Source organism: Perissodus microlepis, chromosome 17 (assembly GCF_051167445.1).
Source record: "Perissodus microlepis isolate ML-2025 ecotype Zambia chromosome 17, ASM5116744v1, whole genome shotgun sequence".
Taxonomy (NCBI): Eukaryota; Metazoa; Chordata; class Actinopteri; order Cichliformes; family Cichlidae; genus Perissodus; species Perissodus microlepis.
In genome coordinates this window covers 23946279-23967943 of record NC_140477.1, presented here as the reverse complement: position 1 = coordinate 23967943, position 21665 = coordinate 23946279, and the positions used below count along the sequence as shown (strand labels likewise).

General features: G+C 40.7%; 1 protein-coding gene across 4 annotated transcripts in view; it reads left to right on the top strand.

The window, feature by feature from the left end:
* The window catches only part of nfic (nuclear factor I/C), a 53131-nt gene that overhangs the window by 12281 nt on the left and 19185 nt on the right, over positions 1 to 21665 (top strand). Inside the window, exons 1-5 of one of the 4 annotated variants that reach the window (XM_084910882.1) lie at positions 1428 to 1730; positions 17973 to 18143; positions 18541 to 18717; positions 20297 to 20480; positions 21541 to 21615. In XM_084910882.1, the coding sequence (XP_084767008.1) occupies positions 1506 to 1730; positions 17973 to 18143; positions 18541 to 18717; positions 20297 to 20480; positions 21541 to 21615 (832 nt within the window). In that variant the 5' untranslated portion in view covers positions 1428 to 1505. The other 3 variants (XM_084910883.1, XM_084910885.1, XM_084910884.1) reach the window with 3 other exon arrangements.

Here is a 21665-nt window from a genome sequence, read left to right as displayed (position 1 = left end):
GGCAAACCACATGATGTGGCATGATGTGCATGACACATTTCTAATTTTCCTGACCATTTAGAGCACCTTACACAAGAAGCCAGACTAACTGGTAACAAATTAACCTAACATGCATTCCTTTGGACTGTGGGAGGAAACCAGAGGAAACTGGAGAAAACCCATGCGGACACAGGAAGAGCCTAAGAGGGCTAGGATCCACAACCGTTCTGCAAACCAGCAAAATGTCTCTTTAAAGGCAGTTATATGCCTCTAAGTTTATTTATGTAAATTCATGTATCCATCACATAATACATATTTGGATAATTATTAAAGAATGTATAAGAAACATTAATTCATGTGTACAACAAATGTGTTGTAAACTTGAGAAATATGCATGTTAGTGGAAGTTTCGCATTAGTGCTTTCTATGATAAATTGCATTCATGACTGAATGAATGAGCTGAAATCATTATGCATTCTTTTCAAAAAAAAAAAAAATACATGAAAGATGCTTTGAATTAATAATAAAGATAAAAGGAATACTTTATTCATCCCACTTTGGGAAATGCTTTGGTTTTGCTGTTAGTGGTTATTCAGTTCACACAGACTGCTTAATGTGAAGTTATAGATTGATTATTAATGACTGGTCCGTATTGTTGATCATCCAGAAAGGCACACTGTCGGGACCCAGATGGGAAATCTGACATCTGGTGACCAGCAGCAGATCTATCAGTACTTTGATGCTTTCTATATGTATATCTCCTCAGTCTACATACAGATTCCACAAAGTAACACGTTACTATGTGCATTATTACTAATTTATTATTTTTAGTGAATGCTAAACAAAGGCAAACATTAACAGGAATAAAATATGGCACGTTGTACCAAAAGATTCCGATTTTTTTTTGCGTTTTTTAGTACCAGCAATAGATTGACTGAATCCATAGAGGTCAAAACATAAGATACCATGCCACAGACACGAGAGCCTTGTCTGATCACAGTTAAATCTTCACGAGCTTACATTGTTACCACTGTTTATGTAGTTTAATTGGAACTGATGAACAGCAGGAACAGCAGATGGATTCATTAATTGTTCAGCTTTTAATTTAATAATAAAATCACAGCTCTGGTCTCAAAACACTGCATTTCACTTTATGGAGTGTGTCCCAAGGAAAAAACAAAGACAAATGAAGCTCAAAACTTGGCAGAAAGTGAATATTTAGACTTTATAAAGCAAAGGATTTCTGACTACTGTAGATGAAGGCTCACCCTTAATTCTCTCTAAGGACTGAATCTGCTCATCTACGATCTTAGAAAAAGGGTGAAGAGACATGAAGACAAAGCAGTCAAACAAAGTGAGAAAGGAAAAAGTGAAAAAAAAACTAAAGGAAGGAATAAAACGTTTCACAGGAAGAAGAGCTAATATGAGGAAGACAGAAGCGAGGAGAACGCTGAACAGAAGACAGGTGGAAGGTTAATGTAACACTGGTCTGTTCTGCCGCAGCCTTCCGGGCGGTGTGTGTGTATATGTATGTGTGCGTGCGCGCGCGCGCGCGTGTGGTGGGGGGGTTATTGCCGTGGAGCCCGAAGCTTGACGCGGGACGTTTCTGGTCTCGAGCACCGCGGTTATACTCCAGCTGGCACGCGCACAATGGTAGAAATGAATATGGAATGGTAACGAACGACAGCGCGAGATGGGCAGGCACTGATATCAGCTTTAACTTTCCCCGGTGGCGGCTCAGCTTCGACATGGTAGGACAAAACCTGTTCCGGTACAACAATGTAGCAGTGTGTCCTTTCCCACTGGTGTGCTGTTTCGTGTTTTCCGAAAAAGACGCAATGCGAGGAGTTGACTGAGTAACGCAGGCTACGCAGCTGAAAGTGGAGCAGAAAGCGGTGCGATAGTTCCGTCCTAATGTCAGCAAGCCTGCGTCCGTATTTCTCATTTTTTCTTTTAGTTTGTTTCAGCATTTGAACACGGTCCGATCCCTGGCGTTTTCCTGGAGAGATTCTGCCCGCTAAATCACATTCAAAATATGGCAAAATGAATTGTCCTGCGCATGACAACAAATATACACGCAGTCAAAACATAAGTGGGAACAAGGTTGAACTGTCAGGGCCCATCCTTAAATTCGGCACACATATGATACACGTTAAAGCCCACCCTTCAATAAAATCTTAACTTTGCCTGTCGGGTTGCCCTTTTATCCAGCTGACGTTTTCCATCAAACGCTGAGTGCAAGGCGGAAGCCAGCAGCAATTACGATTATGAAAGTGGAAATTTCGTTGCCGTAAAGCTCTTTCTGAGTATTTTATGCGCACCGAATTTGCCAAAAATGTATTTAGACACGAAATGATTTCATGTTACACACGGAATGTTAGTTAGGCCAGCGATAAAACAAAAACTATTTTAACTGTTGTAATTTTGAATGAAGTTTTGAACGTGGCGTATTAGCGTTACACAAGCTTCTTCCCACAGGCTATGGGTTCCGGGCCCTGACTTCGACCGATTAAGCGGAAAATATGCCCTGCTGTGTGCGTATCAGGTGTGGAGTAGGGGGTGAAAGTTGTTGAGCTAGGGGCTTTGTTGAAGCGCGTGCAGCAGCAGGCCCTCCGCCACCGCTCCACTCGTCACGCGGGACGGTGGAAGGCCAAGTTGAAGTTCAGCTCAAGCCTCCTCCTCCGCCTCCTCCTCTCGGTCTGTGGATGTGTGGATGTTTCTGGGCATTTGTGTTAGTCAGCAGAAAATGGCCGCAGTTAGAGCCAGCGGGCTGAGTTAGAATGACAGGCCGACAGAGGGCCTCCTGCCCCGGCTTACAGCCCAGTCAGAGAGCTGCCTGAAAGAGGGAGAAAAAATGCAGTTAGTGGAGGCAGTCCTCCTGAACCACATCAGTTGGAAACACTCAAAGAGTCATGTTCAACTTGCAAGGTGAGCAAACATCCGAGAAATCGCTCAAGAGCAGAAAAGAGTCAGATGCTGCCCCTCATCAGTCCCTCTAAATGCGGTACATGACCCAGAGGAATGTCTGCCTGAGGAAAAGCTTTAGCCTATTCAACCGACTGAGATGGCATGCCCCTGCTCACACAGTACACGACTCTTGTGTCTTGGGACTTTATGTGAAGGTATTCACATCTTGTAAATCCAGTGTTGAAAACGACTACTGTAAACTGTGTACCACACGAATAAAACCAGTCATTATGAGCTAACTATATTTAAATATCAAAAGTAAGGATTCTGAGTAGAAAAGGAAGTACATGCGTGTTATACAAATATATCATGAAAGTACAAATGTATGATTATAGGCTATAAGTGGAACTTATTGTTGGTTGAATGTGTATATAAAACATTTGTAAATACCCTGACTTATAATTATGACTATCAATATAATTCAATATAAAGTACTTAGTAATTGCAGGAAATATGGGATACAGTTTAATTGTAGGCACAACAATGCTATCACATGCCATTCTCTTGCATGCCAGCTCTGCCACCATTATTGTGTCTCATTGTGGAAAAATGGACAATAACATTGTAATGTGCTTTGTTTAACCACTAAGGTTAAAAGGTACTATGTAGATGCAGACCAGTGCAACATTTAAAGCAGAATGGAACAGAAATAGGTTTATCTACCCTGAGAGTACTCAGTCTTGCTGCCACAGTTTGGAAAGTTTGGTCAACAGTCACCTTAGAGGATCGAGTGAAGCCAAACAAACTTATTCTGAGTAATCACTTTTACTGTGATGAAATATTTCCAAGTGTCCACAGGACAGGATGACTCACATGGTTTGAGAAGCAGGAAAATACTGTGAAACACATGCTGTGCCTGTTGATGATATTGCTGAACACCTATTAAGGTGATGGGGTACGTTGCAGAAGGTTCTGGGTGCACGTGGTTGGATTACTAACACATTAATAGGACACTTATCGGTGTTGGTGTCTCTAATTGACCATTTGCCTGTATATCGCGGAACCATTGTGCCGATTTGTGGATGAGGTATCCAATTATAATATAAACCTTGGTCAGCTTTTTAATGCTTCTCATTTCACTAGAATGCAGTCGGTCAGGACTTTGAACACCTAGTTTGAATCCATGATTTTTAAGACTGCAGGACGGAGGTGCAGCTGTTATTGAGATAAAGTGCTGTGCGCGTTATAGGGCAGCTGGGCAGTGAGAGCGCAGCTGCAGCTTTAAGCTCATAGTTTGGGATGGGCTGAATTCATAACGTCATTTCAGCTCTCTGTCTTTTATTCTTCGCCCCCTCATCTCCTTCCCTCTCTAAATGACACAACTCCCATGTTCCGTTAAACCTCTGGCCATATTTTCCGAACAACTTTCTTTTTTTCCCCCCGCGGGACATTTTTCCGGGGCCGAAACTTTTCTGGCGTGTGATCGTTTCTGGAGTTGACACAGCAGTCGTTCGCTCTCATATGTGGATTCTTTGGAAAAGCCCATTTTAACAGCCCAGGAAATGCAGCGTTTTCTCCCGCCCAGAGGGATCGCTGCTTAACTGAATCCCGACATGGAAGAACATACAGATATCTCCAAAAACAAATAAGTACGCTATGAGGATTTAAATGTGTATGTTAACGCACAGCCTGCTGTGATTCAGCTCCATCTCGTCAAAATGATGTTTTCGTCCCTCTCGCTGTCTCAGGTAAAACTACACCACAGTTGTTACACTTCAGCTGTTAAAGGAAAGCTTTCCCACTTTGAAAGGAAGCTTTAGTCTAGACAGCCTTTGTTGATTTGACAGTCCTGGTTATATGTGACCTAACACTGTTTGGTGACTGACATCTTCAATCAAACAGTGTCGCAATATAAATTCGTGTTTGATCAAAAGCAGGCACATATGTGAAGGCTGAAACAAATCTGCAGACTGCAGCAAACCTGCTGATCAGGGGCTGGAATTAACATGGAGTTTGTAGCTGGAATGCATTGAAGTTACTGGTTAACAGACTTTCTACAGTTTCTCTACAGTAACTTTTTGAGATTTGTCTGCCTACATATACTTGTGTGTGCATCTGCAAGTGTGTATCTGTGCTCAAGTGTTTTCCTAGTATCTGTGGACGAGAGTAGTTTACATATCAGTGGTGTCATTTCTGAAAAAAAAAAACTTTTTTAACAACAAAGTTAAAAAATTGTATTTTAATTGCTGCTTCCTGATTCTTAGTGTTTTCCATATTTTTTCACACTTGCATCTTCCAGATTATCAAAGATAACTTGAGTAAATACACAATGCATTTTTAAAAAAAGGATTTCATTTATTAAGCAAACAGTTATCCTAACCTATCTGGGTTTGTGCAAAAGACAAATTGTGTCCTAAATCTAATAACTGGTTGTGGCACCTTTTGAAGCAATAAGTGCGAAGGTTTTTCAGTATGAAAGTCCTGTTTAAACTCCCAAAGCATCGTAATCAGGTTTGATTCTGGACTTTAACTAGACAACTTCAAAACCTTCATTTTTTTCATCTTTTTTGAGCTATTCACAGGTGGGCTTGTTGATGTGTTTTGGATTATTCTCCTGCTGCAAAACCCAAACACAGTTGAGCTTCAGCGCACAAACCTACACCATGTCTGACCACGGTATGATGTTGTTTTTATGAAATGCTGTGTTAGTTTTATGGCAGATGTAATAGGAATCAAACTTTCCCTGAAGTTCAGCATTTGTCCCATCAGTCCACAGAATATTTACCCAAATGTCTTGGAGATCAGCAGGATGTTTTTTGTGTTTTTTTTCCATGTTTAATCTTTAGAAATGGCTTTGCAACTCTTTCTAGACTATTAGATGTCAATGACTTCGTTTCCCATCTGTTTATTTAGATTGTGGCATGATGTGTTGGTGTTTGAGCTCTTTTAGCCTACTACACTTTTTCAGAAAGGTTCTATTTAAGTGACTTATTGATTCAGCAGGTCTGGAAGAATCAGCCCTGAGTGTGGTTAGTGAAATTGAACTTAGCTTTCCAAATAAAAAAAAAAAAAAATTAAAAGATTAATCACAGATAACCTCAGTTAAGGTCAGGTTTCGTGATAAGAATCGTAAGTAAGAAAGAGACTTGACAAAAATGGCATGGAAGAGTTTCAAGGGGAAATCCACTGCTGACCAAAAAGAGCACAAAGACTCGTCTCACATTTGCCAAAAACCTTGATGATCCTCAAGACCTTTGGAAAACTATTTGGCATAAAACTAACAGCCTTTCATAAAAAGAACCTCATATCAGCAGAAGCCTGTTGGTATGGTGATGGTAGTATTATGGCCTTCGGTTGCTTTGCTGCTTGCTGCAGTTGATGAAACCGCAAATTCTGCTCTCTACCAGAAATCCATGAAGGAGAATGTCTGGCCAGTAGTTCAAGCCTTAAAACTCAGGCTAGTTCACTTCTGAATGCTGCCACAACCACTTACTAGGTTTAGGGGGCAATTACTTTTTTGTATAGCACAGGTTTGGATAACTTCTTTGTTTAATAAATGAAAAATTTTATTTACTCAGGTTATCTTTGTCTAATATTCAAATTTGTTTGATGATGTGAAATATGTGACTGTGACAAATATGCAAAAACAAAAGGAATAAGGAAGGATTGTGATACTTTTTTTACATAGCATCTTTCTAGTTTTACTGACCAGTCAATGCACTCTACAAACGCAGGAGGTTTTTTTTAACTCTTCAAAAATGCTATATTTCCATAAAGCTGCACTGTCTAATGCTGCCTGCTATGTGTGGAAATCAGACAGAGATGTGTTACTCTTTCTCCAAAATTCACAAACCAATATCTCTGGGGTGATTGAATTGATAAACTCTTTTGCAAGAATATCAGATTACTCAATTAACTGGTCAAAATCTACAGTCCTACCGATTAATTGCTCCTTCCATAATTCTTCTTCCACACCACTGCAATCGGGAAATATAAAATATTTAGGTATTAATGTTTCTCCCAAGCTTGCAGATCTAACTAAATTAAACCATATCCCACTTTTAAAGAAGGTAGAAGGCGATCTGGCTAGGTGGAAATGTCTACCCATATCACTCATGGGAAGGGTTGCCGCTATAAAAATGATGGTCTTACCAAAAATAAATTATTTATTCTCAATGATCCCAAATAAGCCATCACAAGATTGGTTCAGATCTCTAGATTCATGTATGTCCAAATTCCTTTGGAAAAATAAACCCCCACGTATAAGCTTAAAAACACTACAAAAGACCAAGGATAAAGGAGGATTAGAACTACCTAACTTTCAGCACTACTTCTTAGCCAACAGGCTTCAGTTTATCTCAGGATGGCTAAAACATACCCTCTTAGATGAACCTTGGCTAGATGTAGAACAAGCACTTTGCAATAATCTAGAGATTTCAGATCTACCATTTATCAGCTCAAACATCCAACGACATGAATGCTTTAAAAGCATCAACATCAGCTCTTCTCTGACAGCATGGTGGGAGTTTCTAAAATTGACAGAGTCTTCATTAATCCATGCAAACGTACACCTATCTGGAACAACCCTGACATATTACAAAACAATAATATGATAAACTTTTTAGATTGGAGTGGTAAAGGAATCAAATACTTAGAACATATATTAGAAGGAACAGAATTTATTTCATTTGACAGACTAGTTACACAATATGGGATCAACAAGAAAAGATTTTTAGAATATCAACAAATTAAATCCATAGTAAAAAAGAAATTTAAACCGGGTCAAGTTGAACTACAAACACCACCAAGTGTGGTTCAATTTCTTACTCTTAAAACCCCCAAATTACTTTCCAAAATATACAGAATGCTTTCTAAAACAGATGAATCAATATCACTTCCTATTGCAAAATGGGAAGCGGATTTATCAGTTAACTTAGACCAAAACTTCTGGTCTCAGATTTGCTTAAAAACCTTTCATCTAATCAGAAATCCCAGTCTTCAATTAATTCAATACAAAATATTACATAGAGTGCACTATACAGGTCATCGGATGTTCAAGATGGGCTTTACGTTTACCAACAACTGCTCACACTGCCAAACCAATTCACCGGACAATTATATCCACGCTCTTTGGTTCTGTCCACCAGTTCAGAAGTTTTGGCGCGAGATATGTGAAGACTTATCAAAGTGTCTGAAATGTAACATTCCAACTTCCCCCTTAGTGTGTTTGTTGGGCAGCTTAGATAATGTCACTTCAGAAAAGAATATAGCCCATATGGTTTTCACTGCCCTATGCATAGCCAAGAAAACAGTCCTCATGAACTGGAAAAATAAAAATAATCTTAATTCTAACCAATATAGAAATTATCTATTAGATTACATTAGTCTTGATACAGCCTCTGCCACCACATCAGATCAATTGCTCTGGGCTCCTTTGATCAGCTCCATCACCTAGTGGGGGTGGGGGGTCATAGTTTGGTCCCGCCTTCACTGTTGTGATTGGTGTGGGGGTAGGGACAGGCTTAGGGTGTCGGGGGGTTCCCCGGGGGCATCTTCCATGGGGGGCTCAACCTGGGGTAGCGGTCATGGCCAATTAGGGGCTCTGTTGGCTCTTAGGTGACGGTTTCCTCGTGGCTGCGTGCAGCGGGGCTAGGGGAGGGTCTGTGCTGACGGACGTGGGTTACTGACCTGGTAGCCTGGCTGCCCCTGGGTGGGTCCGGGATGGGCGTGAGGTTCTGGGGCGCTCCGGCTCTGGGCTGGGGCCCTGGCCGGGCCTCGGGGGCTTGGGTCCTGGTTGGTGTGTTGCCGGGGTTGTGGGCGGGTGGGTGTATGGGGGCCCGGCCCTGGCGCAGGGTGCCGCCGGTGCGTCGAGCCACCTGGGGGGCTCTTCAACTGGTGGGGGAGGTTGTCACATCTTGCAGGAGCTTTCCTCTCTTCAGGAACTCTCTCTGCAGGAGGGGGAGATACAGGAGAGGTGGAGGAAGATCTCAGCCTGGGCGTCTATTGTCTTGTGTAGTCTGGAAGATGAGTGGATGATGGGGTGGGTGCAGTTTTCTCTGTGGTGGGGTTGGGTGGACTGTCCCGGGCTCTGTGGGGCCGGGCGGCGCTGCTGCACTGGGCCCCGGTCCAGATGGGCCTGGGCCCCCTTTCCCTGGCGGGTCGCGGAGTATGGGGGTGCCTACTGGGGTCAGCGGGGGAGCTGGCCCCAGGGAGGGGTCACTCGCCCCTCCCTTCCTTCCCTCCCCATCTCCAGCTGCCTCCCTCTTCCCGCTCCACCACAACCACCCACACATGCAGGGCCTTGGAGTAGGGGTGTGTCACCAGGGTGCAGAGGAGGCTACCCCCCCCTCTGTCCCCTTCTGGCTGCCTCTGCCTCAATTTTATCCCACAACTTAGACATTCACATTACTCACACTCTCATTACACATACATATAGGATCTTGGGGGTGGGCACGCTACACGGAATCCAAATTACCATCAGGGTGTACAACCTCACCCCTGGCGTCGTTGCCCACCTCTCAATTTTAAATACACATAGACATTGAGGGCTAGCAGGAGGGGCTATGCGCTTACCTGCTGCTCTCTGGCAGGTAGCTCCATGCCCTCCTGGGTTTTAAATGCACCTTAGAACACACATGCATCAACACTACAATGAGCGGGTGGAGGGAGGTTTGGAGTCTTCTCTCACCCCCGTTCTTTGCGACCTGCTGGAGCGGGGGGCTAGGAGGAGGAGTTGGCCGTCCGACTGGGGTCTGGAATGTGGGGCCTCCCTGCTGCTGCGGAGTCGGGGCGATCTGCTTCTCCCCACCGCAGGGAAAAGGGTAACACCACCTGGGTCTGGGTGCAGTTCCCCCCTCCAGGGGCAAGGGTACCTAGACCCGGTTCGTAGAGTACGCTTGGGGAGTGTGATTGTGTGTACAGCGTCTCTTTATGTCTGTGTCCACGTTGGTTGAGTGTGGAGTAAGTGCATATGAGAGCATGAGGGTGGGAATGGATGTTTGTATCTGTGTGTGCCTGTATGTCTGTGTCTATATGTCAGGTTGGGTATCAGACGCCACCTCTCTGGGGACATCTCAGGCCCTCCAAGGTTTGGAGGCCTATCTCCCCCCACCACCACTTCCCCTGCCGGTGGCGGACTCCCTCAGACATCGGTGCGTTGGTGGTTCTTTGTGTCCGGGGATGGGCGTCCAGGTACACACCGGCTCACTTCTTGGCGGCCGCTTATCGGGGCCTGGAGCCTGGGGCTCGCTCGGGCCACTTCGGAGGTGGGGTGCCCCCGGCCTCTTGGCCTGGGGCTCGGTCACTCAGGCACAGCTGGCTGCCGGCGGAGCTCACGGGCGCATCACTGCAACCCCCCCTGGCTTCTGCTCCGCGGCTGCTGAGTGACCCCTCATCTGGGACTCTCCTCAGCTCTTTCTGGGACAGTGGCGCGGCTGCCCCTCTGTTGGTCTTCCTTGGTCTCTTGTGTTCTGGGGGCCTCTGGATGTCTGGAGTTTTGATCTCCTCCATACCTGCTTCATGCCCTGGAGGACGGGGCAGTGGCTCCCCACACCCTCTAGCAGATCATTACATGAAGGAACCTTTTAAAAAACAAGCGCGTCCATGCTCACAGGTGTACACACGGGTGATCACACACACAAACTACACCCTTTTTGGCTCCTACCTCAAAGCACACTGTGTGCTGTCGATCTTACGTGCTACACAATAATGTTTAATATTTAGTATTTATATTTATAATATTTATTTACTGTCATATTCCCATATATCATTGTGATGTTGTTTATTCTATTACTCTTGTTTTCTTCTGCTTGTTTTCTTTTTTCTTTCTCAACAGGTGATCCAGGTGATCGATATATGCATTTTTTTTTCTCTGCTTATTCTGTTGGTTTTTGTTTTTTGCCCTTCTCCCCCGTCCCTCTTCTCAGCTGTTTTTCTTTCCCTCTTTCTTTCTCCCCTTCTTTCCCCCAGTCAAGTCTGTCCCGTATTCAGCAAGTGAAAATAAAATAAACAATAAAAGGTGAATCAAATGGACCATTACGGCAAGGCTGGGATGGATCTTTCTTCGCCTTTAGACAATAATTCTGATGGCAAAAGAGCCAAATGGGACAGGCAAAAAAAAAAAAAAAAAAAAAAAAGGAAATCAGACAGAGATTCAGTTTTATTTTATTTACATAGCACTAAAAACAGTGCTATGTACTAAAGGTACTTAGTATTGCCAGTTAAAGATCCTACAAAAATACAGAGAAAACACCAACAGTAACACAACCCCCTATGAACAAGCACTTAGTGAAAGTGGGAAGGAAAATCTCCCTTTTAAGAGTAAGAAACTTCTGCCAGAACCCTGCTCAGGGAAGAGCAGCCAACTGCCATGACCGGTTGGAAGGGAAGGGGAAGAAGACAGGACAAAAGATACAGTGTGGAAGAGATCCAGAGATTAATAATAACTAATAATTAAATACAAAGTGGCTTAAAAACAAATAGTGCGTGTCAAAAGAAGAAGAAACGCTCAGTGCATCATGGCAACACACCCAGCAGCGGAGTATCCCTAACTATATGCTTTAACAAAAAAGGAAAGTTTTAAGCCTAATCTTACAAGTAGAGAGGTTATCTGAGGGTCCTCGAAGCTGAAGGCGCTGCCTCCCATTCTACTTTTAAATACTCTAGGAACCACAAGTAAGCCTGCAGTCCGAGAGTGAAGTGCTCTCATAGGGTGATATGGTACTATGACGTCTTTAAGATGAGATACGATCTAATTATTCAAGATCTTGTATATGAGGAGAATGACTTCAAATTTAATTTCAGATTTAACAGTAAAACTATGGAACGATGCAACTATTGGAGAAATATGAAGAAATACACAACTTTTCCTGCAGCATTTTGGATCAACTGAGGGCTTTTCAAGTGTTGTTATGACAGCCTTATAATAATGAATTCCAATAATCCAGCCTCGGTAAGCATGTTTTTCAGTTTTATAGATCGTTTCAAGAATTTCTGAGATGACAGGAAGGTAGGAGATTGGCCTAGAGTTTGCCAAGGCAGCTGGGTTAAGTGATGGATTAAGTTTTTATAATTTTTTTAACTCATAATATGAATTCATTTTTATTTCTTGCAAACAGCCAACATTAAGTTGAATTATTACAATACACACACACACGCGCGCACACACACATACACACACACACGCACACACACACGCACACACACACACACACACACACTGTATATTGAGTCAGGAAATCATTTCACAGTAAACTTGTAAACAGCTCTCTGAGACAGTTTTTTGATGTTTTGTTAATTATATAGAGAGATGGAGAGTGGATTTAATTTGATGTCTGTCTGACATTTACTGATAAAGCTGTGGCTGCTGTTTTGAATTAGGAACATTCAAAAAAGTACTCAAACCCATGCTAACTGTATCCTGACACATGCTGCACCTCCTCAGAGAATGATGCTGTATTTCATAGCATGAACACAGAGGAACTTCAAACGCAATTGCTTAACACCAGCTTCATCATAAGCTGTTCAGTAGGGCTTACAACAAAATCATTGAGAAAACTGCAAATTCGTCATTCTAGATTGTAGACATCATAGTAGTGATGTCATCAATCATGCTACACATAAAATGGAAATTGTTAATTAAGCTCAGAGTATCCAACCCTGAAGGTAAAACATCCAAGGAAACTAACCCCATTTTTGTTCAGTCAACTAACTGCATCCAACTAACACAGTACATTTACATAAGAACATCATACCAACAGTCAAAGATGGTGGTGGTAGTGTGTCGGTCTGGGGTTGCTTTGCTTCTTCACGACCTAAACGACTTGCTGTACTTGATGAAACCGTAAATTCTGCTCTCTACCAGGAAATCTTGAAGGAACAGCCATTAGTTCAGGCCCTGATCGTCAAGCACAATTATGCAGCAGAACAATGATCCAAAACACACACACCAGCAAGTTCACTTCTAAGTTGCTCAAAAAACAAAATGAAATGGAGTGAAAATAAAGTGGCCTAGTCAAAGTCCAGGCTTAAATCAGATTGAGATGGTATTAGCCTAAGCAGGCCTTTCGTACTGGAAAACCTTCTAATGTGCCTGAATTAAAACACTTGACCCACTCGTCTTTGCAGAAGAAGAGTGGGTCAAATTCTTCCATAGTGATGTGGAAGAGTCATTGCGAGTAATTGCAATGCTTATTTGCAGTTTTTGTTATCAAGGGTCACATAGCCAGTTATTAGGTTTAGCGGGTAATTATTTTTTTTTACATGGGGCCATGTAGGTTTACATAACTTTTGTTTCGTTAGTCAATTCAATAATAATTTTAAAACTGCCTTTCAAATTTAATATCTATCACATCAGAAACTCTGACTTCACCATCAAGGTCCAGAAACTTACACTGGATCTGGATGAAACCATAGTGTCCTTTGATGTGGTCTCACTTGCATACCTACAACTGAGGTAGTGGAAACTGTCAGGAAATGACTACAGCAAGACAGCTCCTTAGAAAACAGAACCGGCTTTACCCCCAAACAAATTTGCAAACTGTTAGATCTCGGCCTTACCACAGCATATTTTAAATACAACAAGGGTTTATACAGACAAAAACATGGATGTGTCATGGGCTTCCCAGTGTTATCCATTGTAGTCAACCTTCACATGGAGGAAGTAGAAAGTAAAGCTCTTGGTTCTTTCAAAAGGACAGCACCAAGCCACTGCCCAAGAAGTTGAATCCTTCACTGCTCGCATCAACTCAGTGGATAAAAACATAAAGTTCACCAGGGAAGAGACAAAGGTAATAGTTTGCCATTTCTGGACTGTGCTGTGCGCAGAAGGGAAAGAAAAGAACATACATGTAAAGAAAGCTCTTAAAACATTTGGTTATCCTAAATGGGCTTTCATCAAATCAGCAAAGATGAACTGGAAAGAAGGTCACACACCAACTAGGAAGAATCAGAAGGACAAACAGAACAACATGGTCATCCCTTATGTAGCAGGTTTATCAGAGAAACTCGGGAGAATTTCTGCTAATAATGATCCACACCCTTTTTGACACCTTGACTCATGTGATGAGGGACATGGTCAATAGTTGGTTTAACGACCCTCTTAAGGGAAACTCCCACTAGGTTTTAAATACCTGTGACTCGGCACCATTTGGTTTTAGAACTGAAGAAGCTTCTTAGATGGGAGGTGAAATGTCTTCAAGAAACTTAAAGTCCAGTCGCCATTCTTTCCAAACTCCTTAGATTACCATGACCTGGATGATTGAGAACTTACATGGACATGGAATAATGTAACTTTTGTCAAATGAATGTGAGCTTGAATGTGTCCAAAATCCCATGGACCTAACTATAAATTTGAATTTAATAATAGCAATAACTTTGCAACTTTGTGTTGTCTTTGAGCAATCTGGATTAACTACAGCAAACCATTTGGCTGGCTAGAAGACCATGTGAACCAACTGTGGTAGGAATGTAGGAATGCCTTGGTATCAAGGTATCACTGAGAACTTTCACAGACATGATACCTTGGTATCAAGTCACTTTGCTATACAAAAAAGGCAAAAAAAAGGATAAAATGATTTATATAAACTACAGTCATGGTGAAATGTAGACACAGTTATAAAAGTGCAAAAATATCTGCCTTATAGGCAAAGCAGGAGGCAGACAACAAAGACATTTTCTCTAAGTACTGAAGTAAATCAATGAAATCACAACACATTAGGGACAGCTCTTTGTGAGCGCACAAAATCCTCAACATATTTCCTTTTTTTTTTTAAATTTTTGATTGGTGTCATGCTTTGAAATTAGCCGCACCAGATTAAATGACCTCTTTTTAGTTTCAAAGAGACATGCTGGTACTGTGCAAACTGTGCACATTAGGGTCAACTGCTTAGTGTTCTCCTCAGTCATGCTGGTTACTACGACTGGTGCAGAAGGACTAAACTACTGTGAATTAGACAATTAAACTGAGCTTGCACTGCAGTAACTCATTGGCAGTGGTGGTGTTTAAGTCTTTTATGATCAAATTGTAGGAATTAATATATCAGCAGAATTCAGCTGGGTGGACGCAGTGACCTTGCTGGCAGCCCTGGACCCCCAAGACCTGACCATATTGTTGATGCTGTATAGTTATAAAGGCCTAATACTCACTGAGTACTTGGTTGAGACGTTGCTGGCAAAGACACCAGTACGAAGTTTCTTGTAATTGGTCACCAGGTTTACAGACATCCTAGGAGGGATTTTGACTGACTCCACTTTATAGAATCTCTCTAAATCTTTCAGGTTTCTTGGCTGCTGCTTGGAAAATTGAAACTTCAGCTTCCTCCACAGATTTTCTATAGGACTGAGGTGTAGAGACAGGCTATGCCTGGCCGAGGTATGACTTTAGTGTGCTTCATCTTTAGCCTTTTGTGTGTTTTTGGTCATTGTCAAGACTGGTCCATGACCCATCTTAACTGTTCTGGCTGAGGGAAGAAGGTTCTCGTCCGAAAATTTATAGTACATGGTCCTGTTCAAAGGTCTCTCCCGCTGGTCTTCTCGTACTCTTAGCACAAAAATGGTTAGTGTTCCTCGGGTCATGCTTAGCATTTCTCTTCCTCTAAAAGTGGCGGGTCAAGTTAAGGTCAGAAAGTTTGATTTTGGTTTTATCTGACTGCAGTGCTTTCTTCCATGCCTGATGATCATCCTCACCCATGAGGCCAGAACTTCCATGAAACTCCAAATTGAGTGATTTGATATTTTTTCAATTTTCAAAGAATTGCACCAGCAGCTGTCATCTTTTCACCACGTTTCTTGTAGTTGCTCTTTTAGCTCATTCCAGCCTTGTGCACATCAACAGTTTTCTTCCTGATGTCCTTTGACAGCATTTGTCTTGCTCATAGTGGTGGATCGTTTGGAATGGAAGAAATTGATTCTGTGGACACGTGTGCTTTATTCATATAATGAGTTGAAACTAGGACTGTCTGTTATTGATACAAGGTCTTGAATAATCAGGCCTTATCTTATCTTAAAAACCTTATAGTACCGTATCACCCCATTAGAGCACTTCTCTCATAGACTGAAGGCTTACTTGTTCCTAGAGTATTTAAAAGTAGAATGGGAGGCAGAGCCTTCAGTTTTCAGGCACCTCTTCTTTGGAACCAGCTCCCAGTTCGGATTTGGGAGACAGACACTATCTCTACTTTTAAGATCAGGCTTCAAACTTTCCTTTTTGCTAAATGATATAGTTAGGGTAGGATCAGGTGACTCTGAGTCCCCCCGTAGTTATGCTGTAATAGATGTAGGCTGCTGAGGGCTTCCATGAATAATTGAGTTTTTCTTCTTCAGTCACCTTTTTTTTTCACTCACTGTGTGTTCATACACCTCTCTGCATTTAATTATTAGTTATTAGTAATATCTGGCTCTCCTTCATCGCATGTTTTTGTCCTGTCTTCATCTGCTCACTGTCAGATCCCTGAGCCTGTTTCTGCTGAAGGTTTCTTCCTGTTTAAAGGGAGTTTTTCTTTCCCACAAAGAGCTTGTTGGGGGTTTTCTCTCTTTTTCTTGTATTATTGTAGGGTTGTTACCTTACAATATAAAGCACTTTGAGGCAAGTGTTGTTGTTATTTGGTGCTATATAAGTAAAATTTAATTGACTGCATGTGGCACACAGACAATCTTTAGATGCCAGAATGCTGGCTGGGTTGTAAGGGGAAAAATGCTTTTTTCACTCAATGATCTGAAACTCAATTTATAATTTTTATTTAACCTCCTAGGACCTGATGTCCACATATGTGGACATCACATTTTGGGTTATTTAGACCAAAATACTCAATTTAGCTCTACAAGCTCCTGATATCCACTTACGAGGACATTATACTGCTACTGGTCTATTGAAATTTTAAATGAATATCCTCATATGTGGCTCTCGTTTTTCTTAGAAACACAAATCAGGTAAAAAAAAATAAATCTGGTAATTCTTTGTTTTTACATTCATCGGGCCACTTTTACCATTGTGTGCATTCCAAGAGTTACATGGTTACCCCTACAAGTCTGTATTAGTTTAGAGTGAATAGCTTTGAAATGTGTAGATGTGGAAAACATTCTTTTTCTAAGTATTTAAATTGAAGTGGAGCTATTATGCTTTTTCCTAAATTGCTATAAATACACTGTTACAATGACACATGACCAAAGTTTCAAATAAAATGGTTAGTGTATTTAAAAGAGATCATTCTGAGTCAAAAGCTCAGGCTTGAGACTGCTCTAAACACTATGGAACATTTTTTTAATTCTTAATTCTTGATGCTGTAGTTTGACTCTTTAAGGTATGGGTGGGGCCAATGCCATCTTTGCTGTTTCTGAATAGGAATTTGGTGTCCCATTATTTTTATTCATTTTTATTTTTGTTAATTATTACATTCAAAACCCTGACCCTGTTTTTCCACTGTATCAAGATTTGGAACAGCTACATTGTTCCTGAAAACATCTATTTTTTTTTTACCTTTAAAAAAACATAATTACTGCTCTCTGATACATTGAACAGAAAGCAGTAAGGCTATTAAAGAAGAATCAGACCTGTAGGCTTGGTCATCTGGTACTGGCATCAGTACAATGTTATCATCTGTAGCTATCCCTTGTCTTGACCTGACATGACTTGGAGAGTGCAGAGTCTTCTACTGTGAAGTGTGCTGCTTGTGCTCTGGGATATTGCTGTAGGCTGACTGTTGCAATGTACCCAAATGCTACATTCTGTTAATGTGAAAGAGGATCTCTAAACTTTTTAATAGCACGTTTTATATGTCTGCATCTGATACACTTAATTTCTCAGAAAACTATATTCCTTCTTTTTTCATATAAAATTAGCTTATATATCACAGAGACTGTTAGTATGTGCGTCTTATCCAGATGTGTAAAATGTCAGTGTTCTGTCTTGCTGCTGATGCACAAGTCAAATCTAAACAATGTAGGCAAAATATTCAAGAAGCAGATTCATTGTTAAAGGTTTCGTTACCAGTATATCGTTAGTATCCAAAGCTACATCTCCTACTCTTTGTGTTTGAGTTTTAGTTTAGTTACTGATTGCTGAGTCTGTACTGTGTGTCTCTATCATCCAGGATGAGTTCCATCCGTTCATTGAGGCTCTGCTGCCCCAGGTTCGTGCCTTTGCCTACACGTGGTTTAACCTCCAGGCCAGGAAAAGGAAGTACTTCAAAAAACATGAGAAGAGGATGACTAAAGAAGAAGAGAGAGCTGTCAAAGATGAACTACTTGGGGAGAAGGCAGAGGTGGTATAAGTATATTGGATAACTGAAATAAGCACTACTTTTTTTATTTTAAAAAGTTTTTTTTTTTAAATTCTAATAATTTTAATTCCAAATCACACAACAGTTGCCTCAATGTGCTTTATATTGTAAGGTAAAGACCCTGCAATAACACAAAGAAAACAGAAAACAAAAATCACAACAATCAGACGACCCCCTATGAGCAAGCATAGTGGGGAGTTTGGGGAGTTTTTAGGACACCCTGATAATAATGAATTACAGTAGTCTGATTTTTATATTTAGCAATCAATGTTTTATATCATACCCATATTATATTGCATCTTCCCCAATTACACTAAGAATATGCTAGAACAAAGCAGACTTATTCAGTTAGAGTTTCTGTTTCTTATTCTGTTCCTAGGTGAAACAAAAGTGGGCCAGTCGTCTTTTGGCTAAGCTAAGAAAGGATATTAGACCTGAATGCAGGGAAGACTTTGTCCTATCAATCACCGGGAAGAAAGCTGCATGTTGTGTCTTATCAAACCCTGACCAGAAAGGCAAAATGAGACGCATAGACTGTCTCCGACAAGCTGACAAGGTAAATTAAAAAGTTGGTTTGTATTTTCTTTTGGCTGGAGAGATAGAAATGCAGATAGTTTTTCTAACCCCAGACTAAAATTGCTGTCAAAGATGTGAAATATCAAGCAGTTTTTAATTAATTAAACTAACTCAGTCTAACTCAGACTAGCAGTGACATCAACTTTGCCGTCGAAGGTAAGTTTATTTACCTACTGTTTGTACTTGTAGCTGGCTTGTTTCTGCCTGAACTGCACAATCGCTGCTGTGAGTGGGTTTAACAGCTGATTTTCCTTGTCTTATGAATGTTATTTTCCATGACTTTTTCATTAAAAAAGTTTTTGTGACAATACAAGGTTGTATCAGGTTTTTGTTTTTCAGGATTTTACATCAAACATGAGGCTAGCAAGAAAAATATATGAACTAACAAAAGTGACCTTCAGCAGAACCAGACTTAGACAGGGAGGTTTGTTTTATGTGTCTCTGTAAAGCACTTTGAATCACCTTGCTGTTGAATTGTGCTATATAAATAAACTTGCCTTGCCTAATTAAAGGAGGTCAAACAACTCACAGTAGCTGAAAATTGGTGGTTAAATATTATAACCTTTCTACTTTTTAAAGAATCTGATTTTTAGTTAAGAAAATGTCTTATAAAGTCAATATACCATCACCATACTGTCCGTGCCCCTGAACCGTCTGTTTCACCTCTCCCCGTACGTCCTTAAATTTAGTTACAGCTTTTTCTGTTTATTTTTATATTGTAATGAATTGTATCGCCCGTGTGTACACATTTATCTTTGTGATCATACAAAAGAGGGTTTTCAGGGAATACTGTTAAATGTACAGTTTTTACACCATATATCAGAACAAGATGTTTAGTGGGATTAAAGTGGTGGGTGAGTTCATTTCCATTTTCAAAGAAGCCAGTTGAGTCTAATAACAGATGAAGTCAGAGCAAGTCAGTGTGTTAAAAAGTTAGATTGCCAGTTGTTGATCATCATTATTTTAATGGTAGGAAAAGCTAGTGAATTTTTTAGGCTCTGATCTTTAATTGTATTTGTGATCTTCCTGTTCAAACATTGCCTCAAAAAAAGGCCTGAAAGTGGGTTGATGGACCATTTTATATCTTGAAAAGTATTTGATATATGACGCTAAAATCAGAGACAGTCAAGCAGAATAGCGAATCAAAATCATAGCCTTTAAGAAACTTGTAATACAATTTTAGTTAACCCTGAAGTTGGCTTAATAAAATTAGGAAATGCTAAATTTATAGCTAACTGTTTGCTTCATTGCCTGTGCCTGTATTGGTTCTCTCTGGGTATTATGGCTTCCTTACACAATCCAAAGACAAGCTTGCAAGGTTAATTAGTGATTCTAAATTGGTTACAATTCCGAATCTGTTCGCCCTGTGATAAAATGGGGCTCTGTATGTACCCTGCCTGTCAGTCTCTGATAGTCCGTAACTCTGTGTCTTAAGCGGTCAAGGAAAAGGATGGATGCTTGGCCCATTCAGGGGACCAGTTTCACACTAAACATAGCAAGAGTGAGACTCATGTTTTTAGTCAGACATAAGTGGGTTTTTTTTGCTTTGTTTTTCCAAGGTGTGGAGATTAGACCTGGTGATGGTTATCCTTTTTAAAGGAATCCCACTGGAAAGCACAGATGGTGAACGGCTGGTGAAAGGAGGCCAGTGCTCCAATCCAGTCCTCTGTGTCCAGCCTCGACACATCTCTGTCTCTGTCAAGGAGCTCGACCTCTACCTTGCTTACTATGTGCAAGAGAGAGGTATGCACTACATACTACATACTTCAACATTGCTGTTCATGCTGACTTTCATATATACATTTAAATATAGTAGACCTCTGGTAATATTAGATAAAATATGAGATTGCTACATGGTGACGGTGCATCTTGCATCTTGTTGTAAAGAAAAAAAAAACTTCTTTCTTTCAAGATTCTCTGTTCTACATTTCTATTATATCAAAATTTGTTCTTATGATTTCAGGATATCCTGTAAAGTTTAACTTTTCTCACTTTAAAATGCCGTTCTGTATTCTCTATGTGTGAGTTTGGTATTAGTGTCAGAACAGTGTTCACCTGTTAGCCACAGATGTCGAATAATTTGTGTTAAATGCAAACACATGTTAATCATTGTCAGAACCTGTACTGGTGTGAAATTTAACATTAGTCCCCAAATGGGAAAAAAAACCCTTAAATTAACATTTAACATTTAATAGATATGTTTTGCAAGTCTTAAGAGACTTTTTTATGTTGTACTATAATTTATGACAAATGCTGCACTTTCTAATGTTAAGAAAATAATTATGATAATTGAGTTAGAATAAATTAAAGATTTAATGTATGAATAACAATGCAAAATGGTGACTTTCATTAATAAACAGGTTATAAAGGATGGATGGTGATCACATGTCTGTTTGCCTGGTGTATTTGAATAAAACTGTTGTGTTGCTAAATAGAAAATGAACATGAGTGATCTTATTTAACACATTGAACAAATCAAGAAAATCTGCCATGAAAATGGTTTTCAGTCACAAAATATGCAGTTAATATGTTAAAATATGCCCTCTGCTGGTTTTGGATGAGCATGTCAGTGAAGAACAAACAAACAAACAACAAAAAACATACATATCCATTCTGTGTTTTTACTGCATCTTTAAACTTTTTTGAGGATGGAACTAACAATATTTAAATATGCTTGTTCTTATATTTCCCTATAAGAAAGAATATATTGGCTGACCTACTTTGCTTGTTAAAATTGCTGAAATCTTGTTCTGTTCTCTGTCTCATCCACAAACACTGTCTCACTCTCGCTCTCTCCTTTCAGAGGCCGAGCAGAGCAGCAGTCCCAGTCGCACTGGTGTGGGTTCTGATCAGGAGGACAGTCGAACTGCCACCATGGGTAATGTAAAGTATATTTCTTTATTTTTCTTTAACCTGTTTACATATCTC